This window comes from Rhinoderma darwinii, chromosome 2 (genome assembly GCF_050947455.1).
Source record: "Rhinoderma darwinii isolate aRhiDar2 chromosome 2, aRhiDar2.hap1, whole genome shotgun sequence".
Classification (NCBI taxonomy): domain Eukaryota; kingdom Metazoa; phylum Chordata; class Amphibia; order Anura; family Rhinodermatidae; genus Rhinoderma; species Rhinoderma darwinii.
The window spans coordinates 113,137,349-113,155,149 of record NC_134688.1 but is presented as its reverse complement, the minus strand read 5'-3'; the positions used below and the strand labels follow the sequence as shown (position 1 = coordinate 113,155,149).

At 41.8% G+C, this 17,801-nt stretch overlaps 1 protein-coding gene across 1 annotated transcript in view; it reads right to left on the bottom strand.

The window, feature by feature from the left end:
- Positions 1-6,294: 6,294 nt before the first annotated feature.
- LOC142742427 (coenzyme Q-binding protein COQ10 homolog A, mitochondrial) overlaps positions 6,295-17,801 on the bottom strand; it is a 29,312-nt gene continuing 17,805 nt past the window's right edge. The window contains exons 4-5 of the mRNA XM_075852154.1: positions 17,395-17,496; positions 6,295-6,658 (exon numbers count right to left, since the gene is read on the bottom strand). Of these exons, the coding sequence (XP_075708269.1) occupies positions 6,491-6,658; positions 17,395-17,496 (270 nt within the window). The 3' untranslated portion in view covers positions 6,295-6,490. The remainder of the gene's footprint in view (positions 6,659-17,394; positions 17,497-17,801) is intronic.

The window sequence follows — 17,801 nt, the reverse complement described above, 5'->3', positions numbered from 1 at the left end:
TAAACTTTATTGTCACCGCCTTAGTAATGGCTGCTGGCTGATTCACAACCCCCATTACTAAGGCGGGGCTTAATGTTAGCAGGTGCAGAGGCCAACACTGACCCCCATTATTACCCCGGTACCCACCGCCACCAGGGATGCTGGGAAGAGCCGGGTACGAACCAGTACCCGTCCATCTGTAGTGACGGGCAGGCACCGGGGTGGCCGCAGGCTGGTAGTATTAGGCTGGGGAAGGCCAAAAACAGTGGCCCTTCCCACCCTGGTAATGCTGCCTGCTGCTGTGTTGTATCTGGCTGGTTATGAAAATTGGGGGGACCCCACATCGTTCTTTCCAATAATTTTTTATTTTATTTAAAATGACATGGGGTCCCCCCCATTTTTCATAACCAGCCAGATACAGTAAAGCAGCAGCAGCCTAGCATCACCAGGGTGGGAAGGGCCACTGTTTTTGGCCTTTCCCCTCCTGATAATACCAGCCTGCGGCCACCCCAGTGGCCGACCATCACTACAGATGGTCAGGTACTGGATGGTACTCGGCTCTTCCCAGCACCCCTGGTGGCGGTGGGTACCGGGGTAATAAAGGGGGTTAGTGTTCGCCTCTGCATCGGCTAACACTAAGCCTCGCCTTAGCAATGGATACTGTCAATCAGCCAGCGGCCATTACTAAGGCGGTAGTAATATAGTTTAAAAAAAAACACAGACATAATAAAATATTTATTCTGAAATAAAAAAAAAACCCACACAACCCTCATTTACCATTTTATTGATAATAAAAAAAAAGCCGTCATCGAAGTAGTCCTGGAATCCGCTGTAGTCCAACGACCGAACCTGTAAGAAAACACACAAGAAAAACGATTAGTAACACATGTGTGATACTGTCTGTGGGACCCTGTATCTAAGCCTACCACAACGTAGGCTTAGATACAGGGTCCAGCAGACAGTAATCTTATACAGTATAAGATTACTGTGTGCTGGGGCCCTGTATCTAAACCTACAGTGTGGTAGGCTTATATACAGGGCCCAGCAGACAAGATCACGCATGGGCCATGTATCTAAGCCTACCATGTGATTGGCTTATATACAGGGCCCAGCAGACAGGATCACACATGGGCCATGTATCTAAGCCTACCATGTGATTGGCTTAGATACAGGGCCCAGCAGACAATCTGTGATCTTGTCTCATGGGCCCCCTAAGCCTGCTACATCGTGGGACCTCCGCTGCGATCCAGAACCAGGAAGGGAAGTACAGTCTGTTACTATAGTAATAGGGGCCCGCAGCCCGAGTTACTATAGTAACTTTTTATTGATGTGGTGCGGGGGGCTGTGGGCCACCCTGGCTTCGGGGCCTGGTCGCAATTGCGACCCCTATAGCTACGCCAGTGGGTGGCAGGTGTCAATAATGGAGACCACTGTTAAGATTTTCCACACGAGGCTACTTGGCCTCCATCCCTCAGTATCACCCTTCTGTTTCAGGGGATGCTGAGTTTTGGACTTGTGTTACCAGAAAATCTTGCACAAAATTGGCAGCAATTTTTTTTTTATTAAGGGATTGAGCTATGAATCTGTCCAAATTAATTTTTATATCGTCTCAGTTTTTATTAACCGCAGCAAGAATACACATCACTTCCCAATAGAAGACCCCAATCCTACAATTCCTGCTGTGACTGCACGAAGTAACATTGTTTGGTGAACAGTTTTTTTTAGATGACCAAATAAAGCCGATTTTTTATTTTTTTATTTTTTACCAGAGTGCTGGATACAGCATTTTTTTTGTGCTCCTCCATTGTCTTGTATACCTGCTGTCGATTCAGGATTCTTCTTTTTGGAGTATTTTCGAGCACCTGCATTACTTAATACGTGGAAACGCAGTGAGCGAACCTTTGTAATCACTTTTTTCTATTTTATTCCTTTATGATGTCCCGTGTGGGATTTTGCTCACCTTCATCATAGGCCTCTAATATGTCACACTGAATATAGCATCATTGGGCACTCGCCTACTGCAGTGCTTTTTTTTTTTTTTTTTTAAAGGGGTCTATTTCTATGTTTACTTTACTAGTCTCTTCCTTTTTTACAAGGACTGTTTGCATTGCATATTTTCTGAACATTACAATAAAAATTTTGAATTTTAACAAACATTTATGTTTGATACCAAAATATCCTATTACAGAATTCTGGGTTGACAGAGTGGGTCCCTTGTTCAGAAACATTATTTATGACCAAGGCAGTTACCAAAGAGTGTCTTGCTGGACCTAATGTGTCTGCGCATTACATTGACAGTTTATTGACTTCAATGGGTACTTTGTAATGCCCTGTTTTGGCATTGCCTGGGGAATTGAACACTTGATACCAGATTTTCCCACAGATTACAGCTGATCTCTGGGGGTTCCTTGTAATTAGCTATTAAAAAGAAATCGATTTGTCCAAAGCAGAGAACCACTTTAATGGAGGTATGTTCCATACATTTTAAAATGTTTTCCCAAAACATAAACTAATGGTATATAGCTAGGTTATGACATCTTTCTGAGCCGTGGGGGTATGACTGCCTGGACCCCACATATTAAAGAACCAGCTCTGCAGCCGTCACCACTTTTCTCTGACCCATTGAATGTGAATGGAAAACCCCTTTCAGAATGCAGCCCCTGGCGCGATCGCCTGATTCTCAGGGAAAGCAGCTGCAGGAGAAATGTCGTATTACATGGTGACTATTCAGACGAAAGGCCATCCTTGTAATACGATGACAGCTCGTGCACATCAGAATGGGAACGGCTTGTTGAGAGCGGGGGACTCCACCTCGATGACGTCGATATGTTCTAATAGAGCATATAGACAAAAGTTGTCTTCATAAGGCAACCCAAAGCTGAAATTACACATGATGTTTTGTGGCAGTTTTTTTGAGCCAAACAGAGAGGTGGATAAAAACAAGAGAAGAAGCATCAGTCTTTTGTTCCTACTTTTACTTCTTTTTGGATCCACTCTGACTTTGGCCCAAAAACTGACAAAAAAAAAATCCAATTGTGATGTTAGAGTAAGGGCTTATCCACACCACTGAATTGCTGCGTATTTTCCGTCCGGAATTGCGGAAGGAAAATACGCAGTAGAATACGGTAGCAGCAAAGTGGGTGAGATTTAACAAATCTCATCCACACGCTGTATAAAATTTCCAAGCAGAAATTCACCTGCGGTGCGTATTTTTCATACTTTAAAAAGCATTCCTGCTCCGGAAAGTGGACTGAATCGCTGCGTTTTTCAGGTCATGTCACCATTTCCCAGCATTGAGAAAAACGCAGCAAAATCCGCACCATTGTCTGCAGTAAAAACTGCAGGAAATGGTGCGTTTTTTCCCATAGCGCAATTCCTGCTAGTTTCTGTAGAATTGCTGTAGAAATCTGCAGCAATTCCGTTACATGTGGACAAGCCCTAAAGGTGTATTCCAGTGAAAAAATAAAGTGTTCTGGCCACTGGATCTATTCAAATTCTATGGAAGTTGCCACTTAGCCATATTCGGGGGGGGGGGGGGGGGGGGGGGGGTTACCGAGTCTCCCTGTTCTAATGATGTGTGGGTGAGCCTCACCCCCCCTAACATTTTTCACCTATCCAGTTAAGTGGTTTTGGCTGGTATACCCCTTTAATTACCGAAATAATAAATGTGATTTTATTTATGTATACTCTGAAGAAAACACAAAAAAAAAATTAAAGTCAAATGAACATTTCTGTAAAACATTGTATTTCCCTTTATAGTAGACCCATCTTATAAACACAGCATCAGTAGACATTTTGCAGACTAAATCATTATGAACGGGAATACAGCAAAAAGGTTTTTGGCATATTTACTGCTAACTCCTGCGAGAGTCCGCAACATATTAACAGCTACTGCCATCGCTGGAGGAAGGGAGGGAGATGCCTGAACAGAAGGACTACTCCTGGTGAACCAAACATAAGGATATAGCAACAAGCAATATATGTAAGTGTGGGGGAGGGGCTCATGGACTACTTACCCTAAAGTGCACTAGACCGGTATGTGCACACACACTAATTACGTCCGTAATTGACGGACGTATTGCGGCCGCAAGTACCGGACCGAACACAGTGCAGGGAGCCGGGATCCTAGAATCATACTTATGTACGATGCTAGGAGTCCCTGCCTCTCCGTGGAACTACTGTCCCGTACTGAAAACATGATTACAGTACGGGACAGTTGTCCTGCAGAGGCGCAGGGACTCCTAGCATCGTACATAAGTATGATGCTAGGAGCCCGGCTCCCCGCACTGTGTTCGGTCCGGTACTTGCGGCCGAAATACGTCCGTCAATTACGGACGTAATTAGTGTGTGTGCACATATCCTAATTGTTTAAGGGGGGGGGGGATTGCAATATGGTGCAGTTTGTAGGACTGCTAAGAGTGTACATGGTGTGGGCAACGATAATTCAGTTGTCAAACATTAAGCTATTAGAGGGCCGGTGAGAACTATTACTATGGCATAACCTAGGTTTGTCCATAACATAAGACCATACTCGATTAAAGATTGAGGGGTGTGTGTGTGTGTGTGTACACGCACATATCCATTTCACTTACGCTTGTCCCTGTCTTGTAATTTGTCAGTCAGTAAAGAACGTGAACAGCAATAATAACACAGGGTATAGGTGGGAGGTGAAGACCGCATGTTTCATAAAGAGATGACGTGGCTTTCTATACTTGAGGTCCCAGTAAATCAAGCAATAACTAATAAACAAAGACAAGTGGTCCCTGTCTTTTGCACCTAGGAAAAAAAACAACAGAGAATCATAACAAACAGCAAAAAATGTGTTCAATAAACGCTCTGAAACCCTCAGGGCTTGTTCACATGCAACAGAATTGCTGCGTACTTTCTGTCCGGAGTTGCACGCAGCAGAATACAGCAGCAAAGCGGATGAGATTCAACAAATCTCATCCACACGCTGTGTAAAATCTCCGACCATAAATTGACCTGCGGTGCGTATTTTTCGTACCGCAGCATGTCAATTCCTGCTGCGGAAAGTAGACTGCATTGCTGCATTTTTCGGGGGAAATATCACCATCCCCGGGCATTATGAACAACGCAGCAAAATACACAACATTTTCTGCAGTAAAAAACACAGGAAACTATGCGGTTTTTTTTCACAGTGGAATTTCTGCGTAATTCTGCAGCGAGTCCGTTACGTGTGGACAAAGCCTAAATGGTTTTTTTTTTTCTAGAAGACTTCGCCATTGTGTGCGCTCCTGGCTTGTACAGCAGCAGCAGTGGGATAGGTGGGCAGTATCGCACTTTTTGTAAACTCTTGCACCAGAATCAGATTTCCATCTCTTTGTGCTTTTGAGACCCGAGTTTCATTTTTCTTCCGCCTTTCCCATGCGAAACATGCATTGCAGAGATTTTATATATATATATATATATATATATTCTACTATATAATACGCACGCACACCTAACATTTCACTGGTAAAGAATACCAAATACTAATCTCAGTGCATCAAAGCAAAATTTTAAACCCCTAATGCAAATAGTGTATCGGCATTGAGGACGATGACAGCTGCCGTGGCACTTTCGATTCCTGTATTATCTTGCCTTTCTCTTAACCAGTCCTATATAGAAATATATATAATAGCGCTCCAGTGTGTCATTTGGCACATAGGCTGTTGAGTCCCCTGTAATGGTTTACCCTGCTATTACAACGCATACAACTTTGCATAGAACCGAATGCTTAAAAAGCATGACGGTCAGTGTGACTTTCTCCACTCCGGCTATGGTTAGACTCCACTGCTGGCCAGGTTAACCCAGCCGAATCAGATACCGTCATCCAAAAAGGTTAATATACCATCATGTCATGTTATCAATGGGAAACCCCCAGAATGCATGCAGGATCACAAATTATTGGGCACAATGCATGGAAATGATCACGTGTCAAGAAGTTCCAGGAGATCAGCGAACAAGACAAATAAGCAACAAACAAAAAGGTATACATGAGAGCGAAACCTGCAGTGCCTTACTGTAATACACGAGGGACTTACGACGAGGACTTCGGAATACAGCCCTAGATTTAGTCAGTGATGCCACTATTGCAGGAATAAGATAAGTCCCTTCCCTATAAAGGAGCACAGTGGGATACAGCACACATCTCTTCATAACTGAGATCTTAAAACAAAAATAGGATAACACACAGTTAAAAACATCTCAGCCCCAGGTGGTGCTGGTCCTGCTACAGTGCAGCGCCAGCGTCTCTCCACCTCCAACCGACACGATTGATAACTTATACAATATATTTCTCAGCACAATCAGATGTGAAATTAAATAAATATTTGTTTTTAAAAAAAACAAAAAAACAGAAAAAAAACCTAGATGTGGTTCTGAGCTCCTAAGTCCCAATGAGTGCACAAAGTTTGAGACTTCTGTTCCATATCCATTGGGTGAACTTTGGGTTGGCTTGCGCTGATGTTACGTCGCGACTCTCCCTGACAGTACAGCTGATTTTAGGGCATCACGTCTGGTGGATTTCATGAAACATCAGTTCACGTGGAATTGATGTTTCAGGACCAAAGGTCTTCCCTGCCCGTCTCTCAAAAGCTGCAACCATCTGCTTCACTACCTCATCAAAGAAGACAGTGGCCAGCTGGGAATGCAGCAAGGACCGAAACTCAAAGGATATCTGTAGGAAGAAGAGAAAAATCAAGATTAAGAAATCATCAGGAATGAGATTCTAGGCTAAAAGACTTTCTAAAACGGTATACACAACATTGTTCATCCGGATCAAAACAGCCTTTATGCCCAATAGGACTACAGCATATAATAATATGCTAGAAAATATAACGCAGACCGGATAACGTGGGCAGATCTGGTCTGGTTTCTGGTGAAGGCATTTGACCACGTTGAGTGGAGCTACATCTTCCACGTCCTTAACCCCTTAAGGACGCAGCCTAGTTTTGGCCTTGAGGCTATGTTCACACGGCAAACCAAAAACAGCAGTTTTAAGCCCCTGATTTTCAGCCGTTTTAAGCAACTTGTGTTTTTTGCAGCCATTTTTGGAGCAGTTTTTCTATTGAGTCAATGAAAAAAACAGCTCCAAAAACGGCTCAAGAAGGGACATGTACTTTTTTTTTTTATAGGGCGTTTTCTTACGCGCCGTTTTTAAAGCCGGCCGTGTAAAAAAAGCCCCGTGGGAACGGATCGCCGTTTTTCCCATTGAAATCAATGGGCAGATGTTTTGAGGCGTTCAGCCTCCGTAGCAGTTTTTCGGGGCGTTTACGGCCCCGAAAAAAAATCGCTGAAAATAAGCAGTGTGAACATAGCCTAAGGCTCAGAGCCCATTTTTCAAATCTGACATGTGTCACTTTATTTGGTAATAACTCGGATATGATTATACCTATCCAAGCGATTCTGAGATTGTTTTATCAGGACACATTGGACTTTATGTTAGTGGTAAAATTTGGGCAATATAAATAAGTGTTTATTTGTGAAAAACAGCTAAATTGTGGGGGAAAAAAATGGCATTTTTATGATTTTAAATGCATCTGCTTGTAAGACCGTTAGTAATTCCACACAAAATAGTTACTAGTTCACATTTCCCATATGTCTACTATATGTTGGCATCATTTATTTTTTTTCACAAGGATCCGAACTTTAGCAGCAATTTCTCACATTTTTAAAGAGTCTCTGTCACCAAATTATAAGTGCCCTATCTCCTACATAATGTGATCAGAGCTGTAATGTAGATAACAGCATAAATCTAGCAGTGTTTGCTGTTATTTTGAAAAATAATTTTAATTACTTTCTTAATGCCCAACTGGGCGGTTTTAAAATTTTGACTAAGTGGGCGTTGTGAAGCGGAGTGTAGGACGCTGACCAATCAGCATCATACACTTCTCTCCATTCATTTCCATTTGTACTCCGCACAGCGTGATCTAGAGAGATCACGCTGTGCTGTCACATATTACCCACATTAACTTTACTGAAGTGTCTTGACAGTGGATAGACATCACCTCCAGCCAGGATGCGAAGTCTATTCACACTCCCAACACTTCGGTAAAGTTTGCGTGGGACTTAATCGCTGCACAGCGTGATCTCGCGAGATCACGCTATGAATAACAGCAGTAGCGTGATCTTGCGAGATCACCCTGTGCAGCGATTAAGTCCCACACAAACGTTACCGAAGTGTCGGGACTGATCGAGGAATTCATTCTAGTTTTGTGCATACGACTTTTTGAGCAGTTTTTATTCCATTTTTAATAGTAGAATTGCTGTTTTTTAATTTTTTTTTTTACAGCGTTCACCGGGCACTATAAATGACATTCACTTTATTGTGCGGGTCGATACGATTATGTCGATACCATATGTTTATCTTTTTTTATGTCTTATGGCGTTTGCACAACATAATACTTTTTCTAAAAAATTATTTACTTTTGGTGTTGCCATATTCTTAGAGCCATAACTTTTTTATTTTCCCATCAAGAAAGCAGTGTGAGGGCTTGTTTTTTGCGTAACAAACTGTAGTTGCGATAAGTACGATTTTTGGGTACATGCGACTTTTTGATCTCTTTATTCCATTTTTTGGGAGGTGAAGTGACCAAAAAAAATTGTGATTCTGGTATGGTTTATTATTTTCTTTTACGGCGTTCACTGCGCGGGATAAATAACAAAATACTTCTGTAGTTCAGGCCGGCGATACCAATTATTATATTATACTATTATATAGACTTATTATAGTATCGTTTATTTATTTTAATAATAAAGGACTGATCAGGGAAAAAGAGGGATTTTCGCTTTTTTTTTGTCCCACTAGCCCCGGTAGCCGTTCCATTCACTATAGCGTACGCCGTCTATGTGGGAACGGCGCATGCGCCGCTCCCACACAGACCAAAAGGAAGGTCTTTGGAAGAGCGAAATCCGGCGCCAATTTCATGTAGACCGGAAGCCGCGGCCGGACAGTAAGGTGACGACTTCCGGTCGCGGATTCCGGCCATATGTTCAAGGCAGTGAAGACGCAAGGAATAGGAGCGGAGGCGGCAGGTAAGTTATGTTTGTGTATTTAATGTGTATTTTACATTCGTGTATGTTTGTGTTATACTGTCTGATTACCACTGTATCTAATCCTCCTACACTGTGCATTCGCTCAGAAAATGGCGGAACACAGTGTAGGAGGTTTGAAGATTCAACCCCCTCCTTCTCCTGGCACTAGCCAGGATAAGGGAGGGGGCATTGTGTGAGCACACTAGAGCGAGTGTTTCTACCCCAAATTTGCAGCATAAAGCATTGAGGTTGCTTTACCACATTGCCAATGCTGCAATTTTGGGAATTGCTCCCTCTAGTGACCAGCACATGGAAATGTTATAAATTAGAATCTAATTTATAATATTTCCTGACTTGTGAAAAAATTAAAACAATGTGTAATCACTTGTATACTAACGGTTTAACTGAAAAAGCGTTACATTCCCTTTAACCCCTTCCAGACATTTGTCATGGAAAGCCAGTGCTTCCCGCAAATTGTCGTATACTTACGACAAATTGATGCCACCGGCTCGGTGCCATCATCCCTGGATGTCAGCTGTATCTTACAGCTGACACCCTGCTGTATTGGCGGGGATCGACGTTAGCTTCGATCCACGCCATTAACCCCTTAAATGCAGCGGTCAATGCGTTTAAGGTGTTTGAAGCTCATCGGCACCCTAGCAATGAAATTGCTGGGGTGCCGGTGGCTGCATCGGCAACCGGAGGTCTAATAGTGGCCTTCCGGTCTGCCTAGTACGGAAAACTTCCAGGTCCCGCATGGAGGTGGGGCCTAAAAGGCTGCCGTAGCCATCGGCAAGATGGCACCAGCTCAGGAGCTGAGCCGGCATCATCAGCGGTGGATGTCAACTGTAAGTTACAGCTGACATCCACCTGTAATGGCAGGAACCGGAGAGATTGCTACATCTTAGTGGGTGGCAGCAGATCGGCAGCTCTGCCCCGAAATCGCAGGGCTGACGACTGCTGATATGGCAACAGGAGGCCTAACAACGGCCTCCTGCTCTGCCATTACGGAAGCCGATTAGACCCCACCTGGAGGTGAAGCCTAATCGGCTTGCTGTCACTGAATGACTGACAGATCTAATACATTGCACTACATAGCTAGTGCAATGTATTAGAAAAAAAAATCTGACAGTTGGACCTGCAAGTCCCCTAGTGGGACTAAAGAAAGGTGTAAAAAAATAATAAAAGTTTCAAACAATAAAATAAAACACTATCGCCCTTTTTACCTTATGGCTGGGTTCACACGAGCACATTAACGTCCGTAATGGACGGACGTATTTCGGCCGGAAGTCCCGGACCGAACTCAGTGCAGGGAGCCGGGCTCCTAGCATCATAGTTATGTACGATGCTAGGAGTCCCTGCCTCGCTGCAGGACAACTGTCCCGTACTGAAAACATGATTACAGTACGGGGACAGTTGTCCTGCAGAGAGGCAGGGACTCCTAGCGTCGTACATAACTACGATGCTAGGAGCCCGGCTCCCTGCACGGAGTTCGGTCCGGGACTTCCGGCCGAAATACGTCCGTCCATTACGGACGTTAATGTGCTCGTGTGAACCCAGCCTATCAAGTCCTTTATTGAAAAAAAAACAAAATAAACCACACATATTTGGTATCGCCCCAACCGTAACGACCTGAACTATAAAATTATTATGTTATTTATTGCACGCGGTGCAAAAAAACCGTAACAAATAAATGGCAGTTTTTTGGTAATTTTGCCCTACAAAAATTGAAATAAAAAGTGATCAAAAAGTCGCATGTATCCAAAAATGTTATCTATAAACTATAACTCGTCTCGCAAAAAACAAGCCCTCATACAGCTCCGTCGACGCAAAAATGTAAAAAGTTATGGTTCTCAACATGGTGAAAGAAAAAATACATTCTTTACAAAAGTAAATTTTATTGTGCAAAAAGTTGTGAAACATAAAAAAAGGTGCTATAAATTTGGTATCGCCGGAATTGTACTGACCCGCAGAATAAAGGTAACATGTAATTTATAACGCATGGTGACGGCTGTATAATAAACTATGCCAGAATTGACGTTTTTGTCACCTTTTTTCTGAAAAAAATAGCATAAAAAGTGATCAAAAAGTCGCATTTACCCCAAAATGGTACCAATAATAACTACAGCTCATCCCGCAAAAAAAACAGCTCTCCTACCACTACATCTATGAAAAAATAAAATAAGTTAAGGATCCAATAAGTCAGGAAATAAAAAATATGCAGTTGTGCAGCCAGAGGGGAACATTTCTTCTGTTTCAAGAGGCGATTTATTAAGGCCCTAAAATTAGGGAGCCAGGAAGGGGAGGGCCCAAACATATCTGCTGAAAGAGAGGCTGCCCGTATTATACTAGGGACAACACTTCCCAGCAAAATTCCCATAAACTGCAAAGGTGCGGGGTGTGGACCAAAAGGGGAATAAGTAAGGACCATTTATCATTGCGACACTGGCCTGTGCAGAAAGGATTGCTTCACAGCGTAACACACATCTATGGGATTATTTTATTCTTTTTTTTACCCCATTATTATACCACCTGACTATGCCCCTGATGTACTCCAAACTCCAAACAAAAACTACCAAGCAAAATCCACGCTCCAAAATCCAAATGGCGCTCCCTCCCCTCTGTGCACGCTGTAGGGTTCAAACAGCAGTTTACTTCCACATATATGGCATCGCCATACCCGGGAGAACCCTTTTAACAATTTTTGGGCTGTGCGTCTCCAGTGGCACAAGCTGATGACGACATATTTGCCACTGAAATGGCACATCTAGGGAAAAAATAATAATTTTTACTTTTCTATAAATAATTGCGCTGCGGATGGTGCAAAGACCTGTGTGGTGAAAATGCTCACAATGTCTTGAGGAGTGTAGTTTCCAAAATGGGGTCACTTCTCAGGGGTTTCTTTTATTATTTCACATCAGAGCCTCTGCAATTCTGAATACTTTGTAAGTCGCCAAATTAGGCCTCAACTTCTCATGGTAGTCTTTCACTCCTGAGCCTGGTCCAATGTCCAGGCAAAAGATTAGGGCCACATGTAGGGTGTTTCTAAAACTGGGAAACACCGCATAATAATTAGAGCGCTGCCTTGTTATGGTGGCACAAGCTGGGCACCAGATATTGGCATATCTATGCAAAAAAATCCCATTTTCAGTCTGCAACATCAAGTGCACACCAATTTCTGCATAACAACTGTGGGGTAAACATGCTCACTACACCCCTAGGTGAATACCTTGATGGGTGTAGTTTCCAAAATTTGGTCACTTCTGGGGGGGGGGGGGTTTCACTGATTTAGTCCCACAGGGGCTTTGCACATGTGAGATTGCGATCAGAAACCAATCCAGCAAAATCTGTACTCCAAAAGCCAAATGGCGCTCCTTCCCTTCTGAGCCCTACTGCGTGCCCAAACAGCAGGTTATGACCACGTATGAAGTATTGCCGTACTCGGGAGAAATTGCTTTACAAACGTTGCCGTTCTTTTTTCCTTTAATTGTTGAGAAAATGAAAATTTTTGAAAAAAAAGGATTTTATTTATTTTCACTGCCCAATTCTAATAAAACACCTCTGGGGTCAAAATGCTTACTACACCCCTAGATGAATTCCTCAAGGGGTGTAGTTTCCTAAATAGTCACTTTTTGGGCATTTTCTCTGTTTTTGTCCTTCAGGGGCTTTGCAAGTGCGACATGGCCTACGCAAACCATTCCTGCTAAATTTGAGCTCCAAAAGCCAAATGGCGCTCTTTCCCTTCTAAGCCCTGCCGTGTGTCCAAACAGCCGTTTATGACCACATGTGGAAAATTGTTTTACTCGGGAGAAATTGCTTTATAAATGTTGTGGTGCTTTTTCTCCTTTAGTCCTTGTGGAAACGAGAAAAAATTTGGTAAAGCTACATTTTTTTTTTTAAAGAATGTAGATTTTCATTTTCATGGCCTACTTCCAATAATTTCTGCAAACAAACTGTGGGGTCAAAATGCTCACTATACCCCTAGATCATTTCCTCAAGGGGTGTCGTTTTCCAAATGAGGTCACTTTTGGGGGATTTCCACTGTTTTGGCACCAAAAGAGCCGTTCAAACATGATATGATGCCTAAAATATATTCCAATAAAAAGGAAGCCCAAAATCCACTAGGTGCTCCTTTGCTTTTGAGTCCTGTGTTTCAGTCCATTACCGCACTAGGGCCACATGTGGGATATTTCTAAAAACTGCAGAATCTGGGCAATAAATATTGAGTCACATTTCTCTGGTAAAACTTTGAGTTACAAAAAAAAAAAAAAAAAAAAAAAAAAAAAAAAGATAAAAAAATACAATTTCTGCAAAACAAAATAATGACATTTGTACATTTCACCTCTGCTTTGATTTAATTCATGTGAGACGTCTAAAGGGTTAAGAAACTTTCTGAGCTCTGTTTTCAATACTTTGAGGGGTAAAGTTTTTAAAATGGGGTGACTTATTGGGGGTTTCGAATATATGAGGCCCTCAAAGCCACTTCACAACTGAACTGGTCCCTGTAAAAATAGCCTTTTGAAATGTCCTTGAAAATGTGAGAAATTGCTGCTAAAGTTCAAAGCCTTGTAACAGCCTACAAAAATAAAAGGATGTTCAAAAAAATGATGCCAATCTAAAAGTAGACATATGGGGGATGTTAATTTGCAACTATTTTGGTGTGGCATAATGGCCTGTCCTACAAGCAGATCAGTTTACATTTAGAAAAACGCAAATGCAAAATTTTGGTGTTTTTCACAATTAAATACCAAACGTATCGAGCAAATTTTGCCAGTAACATGAAGTCCAATGTGTCACGAGAAAATCTCAGAATGGCTTGGATAGGTTAAAGCATTCTGAAGTTATTACCACATAAAGTGAGATGTCAGATTTGAAAAATGATGCTCTGTCAGGAAGGTCAAAACTGGCCACACTGGGAAGGGGTTAAATATTTAGGGAATGTAATATCTAGTAGAATAGAAGTGTATGAGAAAGTAAACCTAAAACCCCCTGATTAGCATAATAAGGGATCAATCTAAAATTTACCATCTCTTGCAGCAAGAGTTGTGTTAGTAAAAATGATTTGGTTACCACACTTTATTTTTTACTAAATGCACCGATATGAATATATTATTAAAATCGCCTAGGTCAATCTACAGGAATTAAGATTACAGATGGATCAAAGAAGCTTTGCACTACCTGACTTCAGGGTTTATTACGATTTGTTTCAGATGCAGCAACTAGTTAATGGTAGGGTAGATTTATTACAATTTTTACCATAAAAAAAAATAAAAACACATTTTGTTTAATCACGATAGTTCAAAATATTTTTTTGATTCTTAAAACTAATCTAATTGGAAATGATTACAACACAAGTTAATTAACAGGGTAAGACATTACCCTGTAATTAAATTTGTTTCGCAATCTTTTGTAAATAGATTTTCTTAAAGAATTCCTTATTTCCTGGACCAACCACAGTTCAAGGAGTCGGGCTCCTAGCAGCATAGTTCTCTATAAGGCTAGGAGTCCCCGACTCCCTGTGGGACTACTGTCCTGTACTGAAAACATGATTACGGTACGGGACAGTAGTCCCGCAGAGAGGCAGGGACTACTAGTATCATAGATAAGTATGATGCTAGAAGCTAGGTTGGTCTGGGACATACGGTCCATATATCACGGGCCGAACACTGCCGTCTGAATAAGGCCTTAAGGTTACAAAAGATTTGGGCAAATTTACATAAGAAAAGTAGTATTAAAGGGATATTTTGATTATACTCCCATCTGGGGTAATAAATGTATGGCATTTAAAATACTAGAAAATTGAAGATTCTGGTGGTAGCACGGTGTTCTTTATATTTTGCCTATTTTTAGAGGTGATACTTAAATCCTTCAGTGACATGTGATGAAACAGGTCAAGGCCGTGGAGTATAAATGGGGATGTCCCCTCTTTTTTAATCATTTTACTTTAGCATAGCACAGGTAAGGAAGGGGTAGATTTCTTTAAAAAAAATGCAGAATGGTGTTGGAAAGTGATATCTCGGATCATCTGGCCCCAAATTATAATTAATTGCAAATAGAGTTGCATAGTGTGAAAGAAGATCATTGGTTAAGGACACAGAGTATGTTATATTTTATCCCAAAGATCGGGAGTACATTTTCCATGGAGCCTTTGACTAGATGTTGGAGAATCAGGGCTGGCGTTGTTGAAAGTTTAATCAGATATTGGAAGAAAATAGTAGAAAGGTTATTCATTTGCTTTGAAATACCAGCCCCATTAGATAATAAAAACTGTATTTTGGGTTTGGATGAAGAGATGAGGGAGGATTATTAAAACTGCAAATATTTCAAAGTTCTTGGAAAAGCAGTATTGCCCCATCTGGAATTCCGTGGAAAAGAACAATGAATAGAGCAGCAGTAACTATGTAAACTGTAGGAGATAAATGGTTATGGAAACATCCTTGGGTTCCATGAAAAGTTTAGTCAGGTATTTGACAGATATTTTAATTTGGTTTCTTCCACTAGAGGCGTTGGGTCTTAAAAAAAATAGATGACAAAAAAAATATTAAAAAAAAAAAAAAAAAGGTGTAAAGCTGTAATGGGAATATGATACATATGATGTATAATTTGCTATAATAAAAGAACAACAAAAAGAAGAAGTGCATCAGTAAGTGAATGAATATATAGATTATAAACAGCAGTTCTAACAATGTGGCTAGCATACTGAAACATTCATTTCTATGGGGCCACACACACATCCGTTTTATCGTTGCAGATCCACATGTCCATTTTACAATAATAGGACATGTTCTATATTTTTGCAAGAGTTTGCGTTCCATCATCAATAAAAGCAGACAGCACACAGAAGCCACTAGGATCCGTGTCCTACGGTCAGCAAAATGGAAACAGTCGTGTGCATGACGCCTAAAGATGGGACAATGTTACCTAATGTGGACATCTTTGAGCCAATACAAGTATTCCAAGAAAAATTAAAAGGGTGTGTGTGTGTGTGTGTGTTTAGAGCAACTTTCAAAATTACTTATAGTAAAAAATGTTTTAACTTTTTACGATAGAAGCTGTATCGGTCTGTCTTAGCCGATTCTATCAGTTCAACTGAACTGACGGCTTGGCTGAGAATGGGTCCTGCATATCTCTGACACACAGATGTGATGGATATTAGCTAGATCCTAAGTTATGAACCACTAACCTCTAAAGCCGGGTTTCCACGTAGCATAACCGCTGCCGAATTTCCGCAACGGAATTCTGTGCGGAAATTCCGTAGCATTTACAGTAGCAGCAAAGTGGATGAGATTCCAGAAATCTCATGACATGCTGCGAATTTTAGAGTCGCATCGCAGAACACTTTCCTCACAACTTGAGATTTATTTTCGCAGTGTGAGCCTGAGATTTGTGGGACTTGATCCTGCATTTACATATATAACATGCTTTGGAATACTAGTATAATAATATGCCAAAGCATTATTGCCTGTCAGTATTTCACGGACAGGCAATCGATTAGTCCTTGCATAAGGGGCTCATTCAGACGAGCGTGTATCTGCCATCACACGGACTCATGTATTTCAATCGGGCCATCCCCAAGATGGTTGTTTCAACGGAGCGTGTGAAGGGTGCTATTTTCTTGCATGTCACTCATCCCTCAATAAACTCTAGTCTATGGGGAATCCGTGACAACACGCCCCGCATGGGGGCACCTCGGACGTGAAAAACTGCAGTTTTTCATGTCCAAGGTTAGCTACGCTCGTCTAAGTGTAGCCTAAGGCTTATACATATGGCACACCTGGGGGTCTTTGTTAGGCCATGGCCATGTTAACCCATCAGTGCCACACAATCTCAATGTGGGGCACCAATCAACTGACAGAGGGAGCATCTGTCAAACTCCTTAGACGATGCGGTTGCCATTGACTGACATTTAAGGGGTTAAATGGCCGGGATCAAACGTTTCCTGGCCTTTCCAGAAGGACCCCCTAATTCTGTGCCCACACAATCACCAGCATGTACTATTATGTCCCATTGCGGTAAGGACACCGCAACTAGGACGTGTCTTCCCTACATAACTATATAAGCAGCTTCTACCCTCACCTACCCCTTTCCCTCAAACCCTCACGGGCAGAGCCATCTCTCCTTCTGTAACAAACGGGCACTCAGTAAGCTCATGTTTATTAAACCCCTCTATTCTAAAGCTTCCAGGGTGCTGTACATATGAATACACATAATAACTAATATTATTATTATTATTATTATTAGGGACCGGCAATGCCCAATGGAATGATTTCAGGTTTCTTGGGGGATTTTCAAAGCGAAGAATACCCATTAAATAAACAAAAAAACAAACACACGGTATAAGAGGATGAAATTACGTATTATCAAATAAATATCACATACCGAAAAGTCTACAGTGCAAGTACGAGGATAACCAGGGATGCCAGGACTAAAGCGCCAAATGGTCTCCAAATGGTTGAAGAGACGACCGTCCGTACAAGCAGCCTGAAAATGGAACAAATATATGAATAAAATGAATGCTCCGATTACAGATCCATGCAGAAGACACACTCTGAACAGAGTTGGTTTGGAGTTGGCACAGGTTCCAACATTCCTGGCATGAAGCAATCTCAAGTAATACGGTCTCCTATGTCTTGTGACCTTGAGGTCTACCATACCCTTTAAAAAGGCTTCAAAATATATCTGGCCCACGTCCAAGCTGGCAAGGAAATCATACTGTAGGTGTACGAGGACAGATTCAGAGCGCACACACCCCACATGACACAATATTAACACATTTCTAATAAATA